The sequence below is a fragment of the Anser brachyrhynchus genome (assembly GCF_964034855.1).
Source record: "Anser brachyrhynchus genome assembly, chromosome: 1".
Lineage (NCBI taxonomy): Eukaryota > Metazoa > Chordata > Aves > Anseriformes > Anatidae > Anser > Anser brachyrhynchus.
In genome coordinates this window covers 134,235,666-134,255,090 of record NC_137694.1, presented here as the reverse complement: position 1 = coordinate 134,255,090, position 19,425 = coordinate 134,235,666, and the positions used below count along the sequence as shown (strand labels likewise).

General features: G+C 38.6%; 1 protein-coding gene across 3 annotated transcripts in view; it reads left to right on the top strand.

The window, feature by feature from the left end:
• Positions 1 to 19,425, top strand: part of WWC3 (WWC family member 3) — a 100,578-nt gene that overhangs the window by 39,076 nt on the left and 42,077 nt on the right. For all 3 annotated transcript variants that reach the window (XM_080551816.1, XM_080551817.1, XM_080551818.1), the window contains exons 3-6: positions 4,237 to 4,440; positions 7,552 to 7,628; positions 9,402 to 9,481; positions 15,059 to 15,188. In XM_080551816.1, the coding sequence (XP_080407942.1) occupies positions 4,237 to 4,440; positions 7,552 to 7,628; positions 9,402 to 9,481; positions 15,059 to 15,188 (491 nt within the window). The remainder of the gene's footprint in view (positions 1 to 4,236; positions 4,441 to 7,551; positions 7,629 to 9,401; positions 9,482 to 15,058; positions 15,189 to 19,425) is intronic.

The window sequence follows — 19,425 nt, the reverse complement described above, 5'->3', positions numbered from 1 at the left end:
AATATTGTGGGAATTTACAGTTGATGAGGAGGCAGAAAAGAAAGTAATTATATGAGCTATCACAGTAATGGTAAATAGTATAGTCTGCAAAAACAACCTCAATGCTATCTACTTGAAATCTGATCTATTAAAAATAGAAATGTAGAAGCAGTTTTTGGTTTCCTGCCATCACTGGAATTACTTGTGTATTGTGGTTTAACAATTATTTAAAAAACAGCAACAAAAAACAACACAACACAAAACACCAGGAAAACAAATGTTCCGATTATACTGTTTGACCCTCATATGCGCTTATTTGTTGTGAAGTTAACAGGTATCACAAATTAAATAACACTCTTTAAAGAGCTGTTAGTGCACATCATAAGGATAAATAAGCTAGACAATTTAAAACCAACAAATACAAGTAGTTAGGTAATTCTTACAAAAAGTTCAATTTAAAACAAATAGTAACTTAACGGTTGCTATTTAAATTGTCATAGTAACTTTAGTTAATGCTGAATAAAAAATAAGGTTTACATTGGAGTACATTTGCACCAACATATGTGTGCATCAAGGCACATATTTAAAACCAAACAACAACGAAAAACATGAGGATATTGGCAACTGTTTTTTCGTAATTTTTGTAAAAGGCATATTAGAAGCCACTGTGAATAATGAGTAGAACATGAACTCCTGTTGCAATGCTGTGACTAAAAGAGCTAATAAAGCATCCTACCAATAGGCACCTTTGGTAGGAATAACAATCACCATTGCATGCAAAGGAAATCACTCCCTTTTGTTTTTCAGACTTTGTTATTAGCTGTTTTACCACAGACATCAAGTTTGAACTTAGAGTAAGGATATTAATCATTGTAGGCATGTCAGATCTGGCTTGCATTTTTTTTCTGTGCAATTCAGAGCAAAAACTGTCGAAGAGAGTCTTTGCAGAGAGAAATTAAATTCCCAAATGATCGATGGGAAGGCACAGAAAGAGAAGATTAATATAAATGGGTCTGGGAACATAAAGCTAAGCGTATTAGGAATTAAATAAAAGTAGTTTATGAACAGAGGGATAGAGACTTCATAGGGCCAGTGCTGAGCTGAGTGAAAGGAATCATTCTGCAATTAACAAGGTTGCAAAATTTGTCTCTTTCATGATAACTAATTACTTGCAGCCCACAGATATTATCCTAAGTGGTAATTCAGCCGTCACAGCAAAATGGGTTTGTCACCCTTAGGCTAATACAGTGCTTGCATATACAAGCAAGATTTATATTCAGAGGGAAGACAGAGTTGATATTCTAGCTGGATAATCATTATTCAAACGTTACTGGGATACTCGGTCCAATTTTGAACTGTGGACACCAAAGGTACCAATCAGGATGGCATTAACTTCCTTTGTAGGAGTGAGAACTAATGACTGGGCTGTCACGTGCGTCACGGGACGGTGTCAGGCAAGTGGCAGAGGTGGTAGAGGAACGGAAGAAACGTCTTTCCAAAATGAGTCCCTTGCATTGCGTTCTGAATTCTGTCTAAAATACTTGAAATAGCAACTTCCAAGTGAAAGCAAAGTTGTTTCTTCAGACCTTCTCAGGCTGCCTTTAGTGACTGATCAGGTTTAAATGCTTTATACAGCACTGGAGCTGTGTTAATTGACAAAACAGTTACCGGTGCTTTGGTTTCAAGAAATCACGTGAGAAAATGCAAGGAATGATTCAAAGAGATTCTTTTTAAAGTTATAATTATCAGGAAACTGTCATGCTTTGTGCATCCTCTCAGCTTTTTGCCCTTGCCCCTTTTAAAGAAAAACAGCGTCTAATTTTTCCAAGCCTCTTGCTGTATTTGTTTACCCAGAAAGTAATAAAAAGACTTCCAGGCAATAACTTTCCATTTATATTGAAAAACCCCAGGAACAGAGGAATCTTCTGTAAATCTCAATGGTACTTCCAATCGTGATCTCCATCTTGTTCTGTAAATGCAGTACTTTGTTGACACCCTTACTAAGCTACTCTTGGCTCTTGTCCAACCATTGCTTAAAAAACTGTGGCGGCTGCCAGCCGCAGAATTCCTTTCCCTCCTCCTCAGAGTCTTGGGAGCCTTTGAAGTCTCCTTTAACCAGTTGGGCATTCCCCAGTGGGGGAATAATATATTCTTTGCGTTTGTCTGGGGCTGTTCTTGAATTACTATAGTTGTTTTTTGTTTTTTATTTTTAATTGTGTGCAAAGAAACAAAGGAAGTGAATTTTATCATCCAACTTAGCTTTAGTTTCTGTTGTTACATGGCAAACTTATGTAGAAATCCAGGGCAAAGTGAAGCCTCTGTACACATAAAACAGAAGAGAATGTCACTTCTGTACCAGAGAAGTTTTCTGTCCCAGAAGAACGCTGCTAGCTTTTGAGAAGGCTTCTCAAATAATTTGAAAAGTGATGCAGCACCCTGTAGTACAGAACCTCAGAAACAATGTTTCAGCCTTGGCTGTTTGTTGAAATTAGAACTATTAATTTTCTATTCCCAAAGAGCTGCTTACTATGATACAGCTTTTCTGTGTCACAAATGTTTATTAATTTCTGCATAGTTTCCATAGAGGTTTAGCAGTTTTAGGAGTATTACATTTGCACAAACTTGAGGAACAGTGATGGATGCGATCGTGTTGCCAATTATCGTGCCCTCTGTAAAGGATGGGCTGCAATGTGAACTCAGCAGTTTTTTTCTGCTTGCCCTGCATGCAGAGACTGGGCACGTAAACATTTATGGGGACTGGAACAAGTCACGACATATCCTGCCCTGGGCTGCAGAGGTAGTTTAGGGACATAAGACTGGAGGTGCTGCTGGGAACAGAGGGTCACTGGGATGTGGGGAATACATTGGAGAAATCACACAGCTGTAGGCACGATCTTCATACTGTTGCAATGTGAGGAGCTGTGGGGAGAGAAGAGTGACAGCTGTTGAGAGAAAAGGTTATTGGGAACAGAACACAGAAATTTGTTGGAAGTGCTCTTCATAAACTAGCTTCGTGGTTTTTTTTTTTTTTTTTAATCTACTTTTCAAATAGCTCTCAAATGGTAGAGCTGGTAGCATGACCATGACACCATTAGAGATCTTAATTTGTTGAGGTCAATCTTTTATAATTTCTTATTTCATCACAATCACCAACATTCTGAATTATATATGCAAGATTAATATTAAACATAACTGGCTTTCATCTCTCGTGAGAAACAAAGTTTGGAAAAAATGACTAGGTGCTTGCCTCCCGATTGTGCTGCAGGTTCTGCCACTGCTTTGAATACTGACAGTCTATCTGCAGCAGCTTCTTGCCAGTAGGGCTTCAGTCATCAGGAGTTAACACTTAAACATGAGACTTTACATGGACATCGTCACGTAAAACATGTTTGCTAGCTTGAACATCACCACAAAGACAAAAGCAAGAGAACTAATAACATTTTTAGAATTTTATTGTATGTGTATTACAGATGTTTCTGGAACTCTGAAGAGACTGCTGTCAGGTGTAGCTTTGAAAATAAGCATATATGGGGACAAATTTTGTACTGGAATCATATTTTTAATTTGTGTCCAAATACAAAGAGTTCTGAACTCTGGAAAGTATGAAAGTGCTGTTACTTAAGAGAGTGTAAAAAAAAAACAAAAAAAACAAAAAAACCCCAAACAAACAAACAAACAACAAAAAAACACAAACCAACAATGTAAATGTTTTTCTGGATTTGGGATTAAAACACAAACTTTTCTGTTGAATAACTTTGTTCTTGACTAGGCAGGTGTAGTCAATAACCCTTTCAGGATGTTGAACCTGTGAAGTTATTTGTAATAATGTAAAGTTGTCCCAACTGTCTTTAGAGTTACAGGTTAAGCATTAAGATAACTTCTGCTTCCCAGTGTGGTTCTAAGTTTTGAGGTAGTCCTCAGATTTTTCAAGTTGGCTACAAAGGAAGGTTACAGTAAAAATACTGTTTCCTTTGGGTATGATCTCTTCTGTAAAGAAAAGAATCAAATTTAAATGCCTTTCACATTTCAAAGGGCTTTTCTTACTCTTCCACTCTGCATCCTTCCTTCCTCTTGTCCAGGCTGGGGTGATTTTGAGCACTGTAATGTCAGGCACACTGGTTGTTTAGCAACACTATGTCCAGATTTTTGAGCATGTCACTCATAAGCTGTGATGTAGACTTGTAGAACAGACCTTAACAAAATAATTTGTACTTTGTGGGATAGTGTCTTAAAAGTTTTTTATGCTTTTTTCCTTAGAGCTCACGCAAATTGAGGACCCAAGGGAGCAATGGAGAAGGGAGCAAGAACGCATGCTAAAGGAATATTTAATAGTTGCCCAGGAGGCACTTAATGCCAAGAAAGAGATTTACCAAATAAAGCAGCAGCGTTTTGAACTAGCCCAAGAAGAATATCAACAATTGCACAAAATGTGTGAGGACGACAACCGTTCTTATGCTAGCTGTGAGTTGACTAGCCTTTTCTTGATTTATTGTGAATACATAATGCAACACGTGGGGTAAGAAAGTGTGCAAAGTGTTTTCACCACGTTCTGTTCTGAATGAAAACTCGGAAAGCAGAAACGAGGCACAGTCCTTTGACTTTGCTATTCGAGGACTTTGGTTTCCTGTTAGGCCTGTTGGAATATGCCTTTTGAACGTCAAGCAGGGACATACTCCAGCCAGCATCTCTAGCCATCTTGGAGCCAGCTATACTGAAAGCTTCATGAAAGGCAACAAAAGAATGAATGTTGCTGGGCCAGCCACCTACTTGAACTCCTAAATTCATAGTTATTCTTCTCTGGAGACTGGGGAGACGTTCAGCTTAGGGGAAGTCTTCTGCAGATCTGTGGTCAGTTTATCAACTTTATAAAGAGTTCAGAACAAAGCTTTGTGGTCAAGAGTAACTCTGATGTGACGAGTTAGAACAGCTTGGTGCATTAGGAGAGTTGTCTGATAAAAGTAGGAAATGGCAATTCTTTAGTGCACCTGGGTCTTGGATGCCAGGCTCTGACCCTAATGCTAGCAGCAGGTGGCAGAACCCTGATGTCTTGCTCTTCTTGTTCTTCAGATGTCTGAGGCAGCTTGTAGTAGTAGATGGAGCACTTTTTCTGAAATCTGAAGTTGTACTGCTGTCATCGCTGATGGCTAGTGCAACAGAAAAGGCATCTTAGAGGAGTCAAAACAGTCTAGTTCAAAGGGGAAGTGTATCAGATAGATACACCCGCCAGCCATGTGGAAACCTACTGGAATCTCACTGCACGGGTGGCTTTTCAGTGGCTGTGTGTACAGCCATTGTTCAACTGCAGCATTTGCTGGTAAATGCCAAATCCTTGGTAAATATGGGAACCTCCACTTACCCCTTTCTGAAAAAGTTCAAGAAATCTGACCATGAAGGTTTAAAGCAGGCATCTGGATACAAGTGTTTAGATTTTGATACAATGGTATTTATTAATCCCAGATAATTAATTTGTACACATTAAAACTAAGTAAAAGATGTTTTTTAGGCCTGAGGTGTCCCAGATGGTCTTGACCAGTCTTTACCAAGAGTTCTTTTACTGTTGAACTGAATTATCTCATCAGTTTATTTAGTTTTAAATATATTTCTATGATTTAGTTTCTGACATGACAGGTATGACTGGTCATATTTCTCCCTTTTATATGGAAGTTTCTCAAGAATTATTAAGAAAATATTTTTTTCTTTTTAAGACATTTTTCATTAAAAAAGAAAATGTCATTCAAAGAACTTATTAAAAGACTTGGAGTGGGATAAAAAGATTGTGATATCAGTATTTCAGATTATTAAATCTAAATTTATTGCAATACTGTTCTAGAAGCTTGGGTTTTTTGTTTTTTAGAAATTCACAATAGTTCAGTGGGATGGATATTTTGTTGAATTATTTTGGGTGAGTATACAGGAAGAAAATGCTGTTGAAAAAGGTAATATAGTAGAAAAATGAATGTTTTTTTCATATTTTTATAGTTCTTAGGGAAAACAATTTGAAACATCAACAAGATTGACTGAAAATGACTAAACTGGAATTTATCGGTAGCATGGGTGCAAATATTGTGTTAATTGACTTTTATGCTTCTCAGTCTTCTGGTAGTTTTTTTTACCTGTATCTGTGGAATCGATAACAAGATACTGTAAGAATCATTTAAATAAAACCTTTCACTTGTTTTGAAGTGAAAAGATATTTTAATCTTCTACAGATCCATTACTTTATTTTATATTGCTTTGAGGTCATATGCATCTGTTTGGGGAAAATGGGTGGATTGATGATTCAGCGCATCATGATTTTTTTTTTGACCGCAGTCATTATTTATTTATTTATTTTAATCCCTTTGGGGATTATTCATGCTGTCTACTTGAGATTCCCCAAGGCTTCTACATTTGTTTTTCTTAATTCAGCCACTCCCCGGCACTCTGGGGTGCTTGCTTCTCCATTTATTGTGCAGAAATCTTTGACTTCTAATTAGATAACCAAAAGGTGGGCACTCATATTGTGAACGTTCCTGCCTTCACCATCACTTGTTTCAATCTGTTGCATTAAAAAAGTAAAAGCACACAAATTGTTTTCCTTCTCTTTGCTTGTGGATGCTGCTGTTGCCTCAGTACAGTGTGCTCATGAGTGGGAGGCAGTGTGAGCTCAGCGGTCGTGGGTTGGCAGGGAGGTGCCCATGCAGCAGTTTTGTGACTCAGTTGCGATCAGCACTGTTAAAAAAATTTAAAAATAATCCATAGAAAATCCTGGATTTAAAGAATTAGTCCAGGCATGACTACTCATTTTGGCAAGTTTCTGCACGCTTGACATGACCTTGGCGTTGCAGTATTCTTTTGAGAGTGGAAAGGCTCAGTGAAACGCAGACATGGATATGGGTTTCAAAGCAGCAGCCTTCAGCTCTACAAAAGGATGGTAGGTCTAACAGCACAACCCGATCCACTCGCATACCGGGCATTTTTCAGTGGGCCAGTGCAGCTATGAATGGCTCACTCAGTAAATCACAGTTAGTCTTGTCCAGCCTGTTCTCCAGGACCTTTACTTCATCTGTCTAAGGTTTAGCTGGTAATGTCACGGCTTGAAATTGTTGCCTGGCTCTATAGATATGTTGCTGTATGAAGAGCTCGCCTGCCAGAGGTGGAGCTGCATGTCTGTTCCCCACACCATTGCTTTAGGAGGCTACGTCTCTCTTTCACTGATGGCATTTTGTTCTGACAGTAGTTTTGTGACTTTAGTCCCTATCGTAATGGTGTGACAGTGTACCAAGAAAACAATTAACAATTGTTAATGTTACACAAATCGTTTGCATTGGTAAATGCTACCATCTTTTAATGGAAGTTACTAGCTTTTAAGCAACATACAATGCTGCTATAAACAATTTATTTATTTTCTGTTCAGGACAAAAAAATGAGGCAGGCCAAAGATAATTCTTCTGTTGCACTTTAGCAGAGAGGTTTATTTTAAAAACTAGTGACTTGTAGTGCAAGGAATGAATGCAGTGGTCTAGTAAACACTGCTACATCTTAACATATGTTAAGAAAAAATATATAAAATGCTGTTTTCCATCTGTTTAGCATTCTCTGGATTTTCAACTAATACCAAGTATGACCCATATCAGATTAAAGCAGAAATAGCCAGCCGTCGTGACAGAGTGAGTAACCTTTTTTAATTTTGTAAAAATATGAATTAGGCATGGGGAAGGGAGGGGATACTACCTGCTTTTGCTTTCGCTTAACATTTACACTGGATGTTGCATGCGTTTTTGGAAAAAAGTATCAAAAATGCTTTTCTACTCTGACTTATTGTTCCATTAAAATGAGTCTGTATTTATTGCATTTCAGTGACTTGTAAAGTAGTGCTTTTTCCATGTTACAGGCGTCAAGATTTTGTCATGGATGTCAGAGACAAACTCAGCCAGGCTTTCAGAAATTACTTTCTCTGTGCAAACTGCTGCAAGTAGTAAATGCTCTGCAGCCAAATTCTTCTTTGATTGAGTGCAGTTCAAACCCACTGTCTTCATATTTTCCCATTTACCCATTTTCAGTGGGGTTCCATGGATGTCATTGAAGATGATTTAGCTATTTGTTTGGAAGTCTGTTAACAATTCAGTAGACATGCTGGCCAAATAGAAATGTTTTAGCTAATTTTTGACCAGAGCTCTTTGGGGATGGAGTGGGGAAGAAGTGCAAACCTTTTTGTAGTGATAGGTGGTTCTGTGATTAAAATGTTTTATTTTTAATAAAATGAACAAAAAATGACTAGAACCATACTTTTGGTACTGTCTTGTCTGAAGAAAGAATAGTTGACTTCTCAAATTTCTCCCATGCTGCAAACAGTTGAGCTCTGTGTGTCTGTTTAAAGCAAATTGATACAGTAGTCAACTGTTAAAAAAAAAAAAAAGCAGTTATAACATTAAGCTTTAGACCATGTTTTCTGAATTGTACATTTCTCTTTATCAATCAGTAAAATGGAATTTAGTGTACCAGGCACATGGCTTAAAAAAAATCAACAAAAAAATACTTATCTTTGCAGTATAGTGTTCCATTTTTGTTGTAGTGACCACTTTCCACATGAGCGCCTCTGAAAATAAATCCCGTTCACCACCCTTCAAAGGCATTTATTCTATCTGTATATGTTTACTACATGCTGACTAGTGTTTGCTTGTTTTATATAGTCTACGTGTCAGCATATTCTAAACAAGAAAATAAGCCTTATTTGTTTAAATAGTATTTAAAGAAAACAAACAAGATCTTCACTTATGACTATTTCCCTCTGTTTCTACATCTTAAAATAAAATGATATCCCATGTGCGTAGGACAATCTGTTCCACTGAATGCGTGCATTTGTTTTCATGATTGCTTCAGGTAATAGAATAAATAGTATAAAATGTGCAGTGTAAAGTGATTGTGGATGGTTCTTGAGACATTGCTTCTCTTTTACTTTTCATTTATGCACACTAGCTGGAGGGGGCAGAAGGCAGGACAATATGAAAATAACCATAGGAAATCAGGCTGCCATTTCTGGAAGACATTGAATGTTGTTTTTTTGTTTGTTTGTTTGTTTGTTTGTTTTTTGACTAAAGATCTAAGAGGTATCTGTTTGCTGCAAGGGAAGGAGAAAAATTAGGACTGAAACTTGTTAGCTGTTGGCATAATCTATTGGAGGTAAAGACCATCAGAACAGATGAGGAAATTGGTACTCTGAACATTGTGACCACAGTTTGATTGGGTTGTATTATATTTCAGAAGGTCTGTTACTTTTGTGCAAATTTTAAAGAAAACTGCAACAATAAAAACCCTTAGATTATCACTTCCATTTAAAAAAAAAAAAAAGAAAACTTAAAATTTTGCATTGGACACAGTTATTTTTTATAATGTAAGTTTCTGTTACATACTGTTACTTTAAATTATTTTGATATATTCAGCTTTCTAGGCTAAAACGAGAATTGGCACAGATGAAGCAGGAGCTGCAATATAAGGAAAAAGGAGTGGAAACTCTGCAAGAGTAAGTTAAGGTTTTGTGGGAGGATGGTATTTTTTCCTTTCCTTTATTCATCTTGGAATGACTTGCTTAGAAAACTATTGCCAAAAAAATATTTGAAACCTTCTAATTGCTTTGCTTCAGAGTTTCTGCTATGATAGTGGTGCAGGTTGAGAACAGTGTGAAATGATGGAAGAAGTTTGAAAGTTTTGAAACTCGTTTGAAAGGTGATTTTATAGATCCACATGCAAAACAATTTTATAGGCACTGTCTTATAACTCTGCTGGAAAATTTTGTTCAGGTGGAATCAGATTTATAAAATGTTATCTGGACATATTCAAAGATACCTCTGTCCGGAGCACAGTGAGAAACACCGTGCAGAGGAGTAGTCTTTCTGTGAGCAGTACCTAGGCTTTCTGTCTGGGCAACGTATTTCTCCTGGGAGGAAGGCTGAATGACTCTTCCTCCTTCTACATTGATAGTCAGACCTTCCAGTTCTGCATGCTGGTGTGTGCATGTGCAGTAGATCTGATGCTCTGTGAGACCCGGGGTTTTGTTGCATGTGTGCAGAATGACTGCATGTAGATGTGACTCCTTGTCTCCTCCCTGGCAGGAGAGGTAGCTCAGGGCAATTCGCCGCTGCTCCCGGGACCATCAGACAGCCTGCGCTCTGTTTCCCTCACACTTACTGGTGGCAAAGGTTGCGAACTGTGGTGGTAACCCTCTCCCTGCCACTCTTCCTGCAGGCCATCAGATGGGAACCGAGTGACTTCCATCTGTGTGCTGCTTAGTCACCTACACATGTAGCACATAACGCGGGAAGCCCAGTGTGATAGGGAGAGAGGTTGCCAGGCCATGGAAAAGATGGCAGGTAAACACACGTTGCTGTGACTTCCAGATCTGTTCAACAAGCTCAGAGGCTAGGCTGTATGTTGAACAACTCTTGGATTTGCTTTGGACGTTTGGCCGTATATGTAGAAATCTTGGCCATTTCTGCCGTTTCAGCATGCATGTGAACGAGCTGCCTAATGCAGGCGCTTCTTGAAATGTTGGAACCGTTGCATGTCTAATGCATTTTGCAGCAGAAGTACACTATCTGTGGAAATAGTTTGAAGCTGTGGATTTACTGTGTTGGTGCTACAAAGCATGGGCACGCACTTTCGCTTCAGGAATCCTGGCAAAGCTCCGGAGATCCTGGAGCAATTAGGTTCCTGATTTTCCAGCTTAGACTGAATTAACCAAACATTGTATTTTGTTAATAAAACTATATAAAGGGAGGTACTCAGATTTTAAATTTAAAGGAGATGAAATAGCCTATGCATTTCATGTTTTCTAATCTTACAAGGTTCTTTTGTTTTATAATGCATTTTAAAAGCTTCAGAGAAAAAAACGTTTGACCAAAATCCTTCATTGGCAGATATAATATAATCATTCGCTGGCATAAATATAGTGACTACAAAAAGCATTTACACTTAGTTGCAGGGGAGTTGTTAGTATATGATATTAACTGCAAATTTGTAAAGCAAAGCCTTCTGTATGTCGAAACAGCAAATATTCTAAGTATGGTCAGTGTTTCAGGATAGTAGCATAATTAAGCAGTAACAGAACAAAAAAAATCATCTTAAGATTCTTAATCGTATTTTCTTTATTTCAGTAAGAATTGCCTTGCCTGTTCTACTTTATTTTCCTCCACATGGTTACTGGGTTGTTTTAAGGGCGTAGGTTCAGTTTTTTATAAAAGGACAAACCACTTGATGAGGGAGATGAAAGTATTTGAAGGCCAATTGAAATTGAAGATTGTTTTAGTTAATATAATTAATTTAAGATTGTCCAGCAAAGTAGTGCAACTTTTTGAAAAGTAAAGTCTGCAAATGATTATGAATGCCAATGTTCCTTCGATTTTAGCCCAAGCTAAGTTGCCTGTATTCCAGGATGGGGGTACAGGAGAGACTCTCAAGAGAGGAATCGTTTTAAAGTGAGCTCTGTGCATCTGATCGGTCAGTGGTAACTCTAATCAGCTGGTTTAAATGTTCAGGCATGACAACTCAGTGCTTCAGCGCTGCTTATTGCTGCAGTCACTCTCTGTGGGTGTACAGGGTGGCAGTCATCGTTTGCTGCAGCTGATGATAGCATTTGGCGGGGTGTTAGCCCGTATTGCTGTGAATTTCTCTTGGTGTTTGTGCCCTGCTGAATTCTGCTCTCTGCAGTGGTTTCTGGACTTTTTTTTAAAGTAATTTATCAGTTGCCTTTCTGGTAAGGTACGTGCTTTCTTTTGAATATTTTGCTTCTACTAGGAAGTGAGCCAATTTGGAGAGTACTCATGCTGTCTAACAACTGAAGAGAGAAGCTCTTCTGGCCTCCTTGCGTAGGCAGTGGAGAGGCAGACTGTGTCGGTGGTTGGTCCATGCCAAAAATCTGACTGTGCTCTGGGTTGTCCCTGGGCCTTCACTCCCCCAGCTCTCTTACTTGTCTGGGGAGAAGAGTCACTCCAGTCAAGTACTGACGCTGAAGTGTTTTGCTGCTTGCATATCCACAAAACAAGTGCATTGTCTGAAAAGCAATTTGCCGTTCCTTCTCTAAATTAAAAGATTTTTTTTTTTAAGATTCTTGCATTTCAGGCATTTCCCTCTTTTGTTACCTTTTCTAAATTTTTGGTCTGCCTAATTTTTGTTCCTTCTTGTGCTAGGTCAAATCTTCAAGTAACTGCCAAACTGAGACTGGCATGCATCCTGTTCAGCTGTTTTAAAAGCCATGTTCTTCATTTTATTTTAAGTACATGCCAAGAACAATATTGGGAGTTGTCACACTTCAGGGTTTACATCTGGCCAAATGCTTGCTTTGAACCTCTGGCAGGTACCAGGACCTGCATGGCCCCGTGTTCAGCTGCTACTGGGCCCAGCCCTTGGAGAAGAGACCCGTGTTTCGGTGGGGGTGGTTAGGGTGCTCAGTGTTTCCACTACTTTGTGGTGCTCTCAGATTCTGATGCCCTTGGTTAAATGCAAATCTTTTGCATTGAAATTTTCCGTGTACAGTATCTGCCTTGGACTAGGTTGTCATCTTTTCTTTTTAATTTTAGTAAAATGGCCTAGCCATCTCTGAGAAGTTTAAAAAAAATGTAGAGGAAAAAATGAATTTTGTGGGGGTGAGAGGGGATTGCGGGTTTTTAATAGCTCTGAAGCTCCAATACAGTCAGAATTTCAAATTTTGTGGTGTGCAGCATTTTGTTAGATCTATATCTTCACCAGTTTCATCCAAATTTCGCAGTGTTGTCATAAGCCTTTGAACGTTACGGTCTGCCTTTGCCCACTGCAGGCTTTCTGGAGTTCAGCATTTCAAGCCTGACGAGACCCCACCCTGCATGACAGCCTTCCCTGCTCCTTGGTCCCCAGGGGTGCCTTTGCCCTGAGGCACAGCTGGTCCTGTCGAAGCCCAGGGCTAGAGGGTTTTAAAAATGAGCCTTACCTGGAACGAATCCCTTCACCTGACCTGGTGGGGACTGGGAATGAGGAGCAGCTCCTTCTCTCCTGTGTTTTTAGTGACCCTGTTGCGTGTCGGCAGGAATTTTGGAGGAAGAAGGTGTTTAGCAGCAAAGGAAATGAAAACCCGGCCAGTTGGCCGTGAGAGCAGAGGAGTGAGGAGAGTTGGGGAATTAGGGCTGACTAAACAGTTTATAGCTACAGACTAGTTTAGAGGATATGAAACCTCACAAAAGCTTTAAAATTAAGTTTTAACTCAACTACAGACCTATGCTTTGGGGGGGAGTCTTAAGTATTTGAAAGACGTGGTGGAAAATAGAGGAACGCAGAGACTGCCGTGTAGGACCAAAGCTATTGCGAGTGTGTTAATAGCCTACATATCCTGGAAACATCTTCCTCAGAAAATGTATATTTCAGTCATGGGTTGAGTATTAATTGAATGTTCTTCCTGTTCATATAAAGGGCCTATCTGTTTTTGCATCATGCTGTTTTCCATTAATAAATGGAAGATTCCTGTCAACTTGGTGGCTTTCAAAACTAGAGATTTAGGAAAGGAATTAAAAACTAACAGACAATGAATAAGCAGTAGTTTTGTAAGATACTTAAGCCAGTTTGGATTGACAGCAATACTGAGTTAAGCTCAGATATTTCTGGCAGTAGAATATTTTCTGATTCTTTACTTAAACAAATACCAGTTCATAAGTTGGGCTCCAAAGTGACGTCCAGGAACATGAATTTGTGGCTAACTGGACAAAAATCTGGTTGAAATTAAATAATTTCCTTTTCCTGTAATACCACCTTGTACCTGGCAAACAGTATAATGAACGGTTGTGTAGGAGGCATTTTCTGGTCTAATATTTGGGTGGAATCTATGTTCTTAAAATTAATCTAACCGTCAGATAAAACCACATTATCATGTTCATTAAACTTTTAGTGAATTGGATTGGTTGTTTTATCTAATCTTTTCAAGATTTTAACTGGAAATGAGTGAAGAATCAAGTAACCATCTGAAAAACAAAATAAAACAAAACTTTAATCCAAACTTTAAGTTCTTTCTGGTTTTTGGAACAAATCATAAATGCTTACATATTTTTGTATGCAACATGAGGAGAATTGTGCTTAAGCGGAAAGCTGAGGTTCAGACTTACTTTGCATTTTGACAAAATCAGGAGTTGTCAGAAGAAAACAAACAAACCCAAACTGTAGAAACCCAATCTGCACTTCCTCCTGAAAGTTGTAAGCTGCACAATAAAACCACAGGAGTTCCGTTCGAGCCTTTTGTTTTTTTTTTTATTATAATTTTAATATTTTAATTTTAAAACAAGTGGCTGTGAGTAGAATTTTAGTGATTTTTATTTCTCTGTCAGAACATACTGAGTGAGGAGAGTAACAAAATTTTTGTATAGTTTAAGTTATGAAGGCACTTGCACTTGTGGTATCATTTTGGTGTTCTATGGAATCCGAAGGAAAAACTATGGGTAGTTGACATTGCATTTGAAATCTTCTGGGATGGTCCCTGTGTACCTTCCTGTACCCCAGCGCAGGAAAATGATGATGTCTAGGAAAGATACTCAAAGATGCAAGTGATGTCAGGAAAGTATTTACAATACAGTTTTCAGAATTTAAAATTTCTTTGAAAAACACCAAAAAAAATCCCACCAAAAAACGGTAACCAACAAACAGAATGTCTTCATTAGAAACTTCTAAAACAAGGTCAGACAATGTCCTGGAAGAGATGTTGCAATGTGTAGTGACGCATCAGAAATGTGATGGCTTGGCTGCTAATGTCTTATATCGGTTATAAGTTATGTCTTGTACAGGTTAATTTTAGATTGATTTTACTTTTGTTGCATAAAGTAACCCACAGGCGTTGCTTTTGTAAGTAAACTCTAGTAGGGGACATTAAAGATGGGGAATTTGTTGGTTCTGCAGAACAGGAGTAGACAGTTGCATTGTTTTACCTTTAGAATGTACTGGATGCTGAACTAGCATGGTGTTCTGATTCCCTGTAGAGTGTCATTTTATTCCTGGAAATCAAAGGGTACATGAATAAACAAGTCTTAAAACATCTATGGTCTCTCTAATTATGTGAAAATTCCTGAACCTGTCTGTATCTTTTCAACAGGATTGATCGGAAGATGTCAAGTGCTCATACAAATTATAGACTGGATGAAGCACAGGCTATAATGAGCGAGCTTCGAACCATAAAGAAAGCTATATGCACAGGTGAAAAAGAGAGGCAGGACCTTATGCAGGTAAATACATATATAGATATTCTACTGAACAAATAGCTGCTAAAATGTACAACCTTTCTTCATTTTCTTGTTTCCAATTGCATTGGGGTTACCAGGTTTAAATAAGCAAGGGGGAGGGGGATAATCCGATTTTTCTGCTTGATAATTGCCTATAGCAGACATTTCATAAGAAGTAGTCGTTGTCTATACTGTGCACATGAGACTTCATGTGACAATTTCACATTTTTTGTCTTAAAGTACTATCCTTACATTTGGATTGATGTTTTTATTTAATATAGCTTCCCATTGCTGCTAACTATATCAAACACTCCTATGGAATAGTTATCCTGCATTTAAAAAAACAAACAAACAAGCCCATCAAACAAAATATGTTCAACTGTATTGTTTTTTCATTTTGTTTAATGTCCCTTTGTGTTCTGCATAATGAACGAAGACTGAGAATTCATGTGCTAAAATGTTTATCAGCTTTTTTATCATGTTTTTCCTTTTATAAGCATCTTACAAAATTGGATCTGTGTTATTATACTACAGTTTGGCAGTTCTCCCTTTTTTGCCCCAATCGCTACAAGTAAGACATCAAGACACAGATTAATTTCAAATGTCCTCACAAAATCCTCAAAGCATGTGATCAAATATAATGTATACATACACCATCCTGCAAGCTCTAAATAATTTTTTAAAATCCAAGCATAAGGATTAAGGGGAGATGCATGCCCAGGTAGTGATCCAGCTTTTGAATGGATTCCGCATCCTGCTCTGAGTTCTCACCTGCTGTGTCTGCATTATGTATGTGACAGGAGCTTGACTTAAGAGCCATGATCCTTTGCTACTGCTGGAACATTGGTGTATACTTGTTGAAATATGCTCTGGATACAGAAGGGTGGCAAGAACCATTCTCTTCACCTAGTCTTGAAACTGCTTTATGGAAAAAATACAACATTTTCATTACCTAAGTCTTTGGGACTGCACTAAATTATTATTGCCATTCAAGGTGTTGGTTTTTTTTCTTTTCATATTTCTCTGCAGTAGTGCTTTGCTGGTAATTTTTTGTTGTTAAATTCTGTAGGTAGCTTGTAATCTGCATATAATGAATTTCAATAGTTATACAATTATTCAGTCTCCAAAGCATTACCCAAAGGTCAGCTGATGGACCACAAATCCTTGTTCAAGTAGACAGAACGCTTAAGTCGCTTAAGTTTCTGCCTTGGCAGCTTTGAACATATTCAATATTTTGTGTTGGCCAGGTTTTAAAGTGATTCTCAAGTCTTCCACATGCCTAGCTAGCAAGAAATGATTAGAAAGGCAGTTCTTCATGGATGCTGTGACGCACATTTTAAGAAATTAACTGGTAATTTAAAGACTTCTGTGTGAGATCCTGGAGCAACTTAACTACTGGCCTTGTTTTGGCTCTCCCAATAGTGTTGTGTTTTTCTTTTTCCCCATAGATTTTCAGTCCTCAGTGGCACTATATCCAGCAGTAAACATTGAGATGCCTTGAAAATCATAGCTTTTAGACGAACTTTAAGTGCTGTTGCAGTGTCTTTAAATATAGTATTGGAAGAGGTGGAGGTCGTAGGATCAAGCTTAACGTCATAGACTGGGCAATGCTGGCAACACCAAAATGTAGAGGTCACACAAGACATAACCAAAAAAGAAGAGTGTTGTGATCTTTATTCGTGAGCCTATGTGACATATAGGAACTAGTAGTGTAGGAGATACCATTTTTTTTATCACAGCAAACGCCAGTCTGTTGTGATAGCAGACAGTAATAGGCAAGTAGTCCAGGAGAGTCTATAAAATAATTTTCACACACGCCTACCAGTTCTGCATGTTCTATTGCAATTGTAACAAGGCATCAAATGTCAGTCTACAAGATCAACAGTTGTCAAAGTTGTCTATGTCTACCAACATATTGTGCTCTGCCTAAAATCCCCAGCTTTCTACCTGATATTTTTTCTTAGTCTTGACAAAATAAAAAAATGTTATTTCATTGACGTTTTGTTGTTACCAAATTTCATGGTGCTTTGCCTTTTTATTTGTTATTATTTGAAGATAATTGTTATGGATTTGTTTAGCTTAGTTAAACAAGTGAAAGTCTGTTTTAAATATCTTTGTAATGAGTTGAGAATTTGTTCTTTTCTTTGCCCTATAGATATTTAAATTGATTTGTCCTTAAAAGTGCTACCTTTAAAAGCTATTGTTGGTTAAGACAAGCTTTCGTATGGAAAACTTTCTGTTTTGAAAGCTGTTTATAGAGGATTTGGAAGTATTGTGTAAACAGATGGGAATTTATTTCAGAGAAAGGAAATAGAAAATTTCATACTACTTCTTAATTTAAATCTGGCCAGCGTAAGCAACAGAACTAAACATAGCAGAAGTGACTCAGTCTTGTGTAGGTGCTTGGAAAATTGTAGCTGTCGTAAAAATATGATAATTGGATTGAGTTGTGTGGGAGAGAAGGCTGACAGGGGAAGGAGAAGGTGGTCAGATTTAAACTGGGTGTTGTGGTTACAAATAACGTCAAATGTGCAGTCTCACAGCTCCAAAAAAGTAGACAAACTTTTTATATAAGATGGAGTAAGCAAGGTACGTGCTTAAGTTCCCAAATATGTGTGTGTGTATCTTGTCCCTCTCCCCAATACCCTTTGTGCTTTAGTTTCTGTTCTAGCATGTGCATATCCTTTAAAAATATTCTCTCCTTGGAAGCCTTGGAGTTTGCTTTTTTTTTTTTTTTTTTTTTAAATTATTTTAAATAGGCTAAACAGTTTAGATAGGAACTGCACTGAACTTTTGTGGCAGAGAGCTCCCAAATTAGGTAGCAGGAGATGGATGATGAAATGACAGTGCCCATTTCTCTCTTTTTGGGTAGGCTTCGGTGTGCCTGCAACTCCACATCCATATGCTAGGCTGGTCTGGCAGTTTCTCCAGGATTGCCATAAACAATCCTTAAACCCTGGATGAAAGAGAGGTTCTCCCATATAGCTGGGGATGATCTAGCAGTTGATGTAAATTGTTTCTATCCTAAAAGACTGCTAATGCAGTTTGTAATTCTCTGTGTTATGATTGCTGGAGGGTGTGATTTCACTCTTCCACCTAGAAGGACTCAAAGGACTTCTATGCTTACCCTAGAGCAGTCACCTGTGCATGTAGGTTAGATGTAAGTTAGGATGATTGCCACCTGCCTCATTTTTAAGTAGTATCCAGGGTTCAGCAAATGCCCAGATAGGAAACCTGGCCAGCATCCAGGCAGTCTTTCACTACGTGCTAGGGAGAGGCTAGTGGGGATCGGAGCACAGCGGTAGTGCATGAAGTAGCTGAAACGTGGGCAAAAACTTAGATTTAAGTTCTGGAATCAGGACCTTTGGTGCTGGTAACATGATAAATATGTCTGTAACATAATGCAAGTTAGCCAAAGGTGCCAGAGGGGACATGGTTTGTTTGGGAGAAACTTCAGGCTTTCTGAATCCCCAGTGTTCATGAGGTTGGCTTTGCTTTACTGGGGAAAGGATATCTTAGACATTTGATGTTTGTGTAGCTACAATTTGTAATGATTATTTCCATCTTATAAATCTGTTAGGGATCCATCTTGATGCTGTTATACAGCAGGAGGTTGCCAGGAATGGGGGATTGCCAGTGGGTTTTGAAGAGGAACGTTGGATGGGACGCCAATTTTTACTTGTCTTAAAATGGCAGACACTCTGATTTTCTTCCTTCTGCTTTGTAGAGCAGTTCATCTTGCAGCAAGTCTTCCGAGATAAAGGGACACTGGCTAGGGATTTCTCAGCAGCAAAGCTCGAAACTGAATTTTGGTTTCTCAGGATGGAGAACAAACTGTTTTATTTGTCCTTCAAGCTAAGGTAGCACAGTTCAGTTGGGAGGTAGCAGAAGAATTGGCTTCTTTTGGGAGCCCAAGACAAGCTGAGCTTCTGGAGGCAAGTAGGTGTAGCCTTGTCCCACTACCAGCGTGTCTGGTATCACTCTGCACTCCCCTCAGTCCTAGCCAGTGCTGAGCACAAACTCCCAGCCCTGCTCAGACTCTGTAGCACTGGTCGATCAAGACTGAAGAAGGAGCGATACACGCTGCCTGATGCGTCACGTACCTGCTGCTCTCCTTGTTGTTCCCCAGCAGGAAGAAGGCACCGTGTGAGTTCAGGGATCATCAGGGAGGAGCGTAGTCCCCTCGCTCTTGTGCCTAGGGAGCCCATCCCCTCCTTCTTCATCTACCAGGATGGGTATT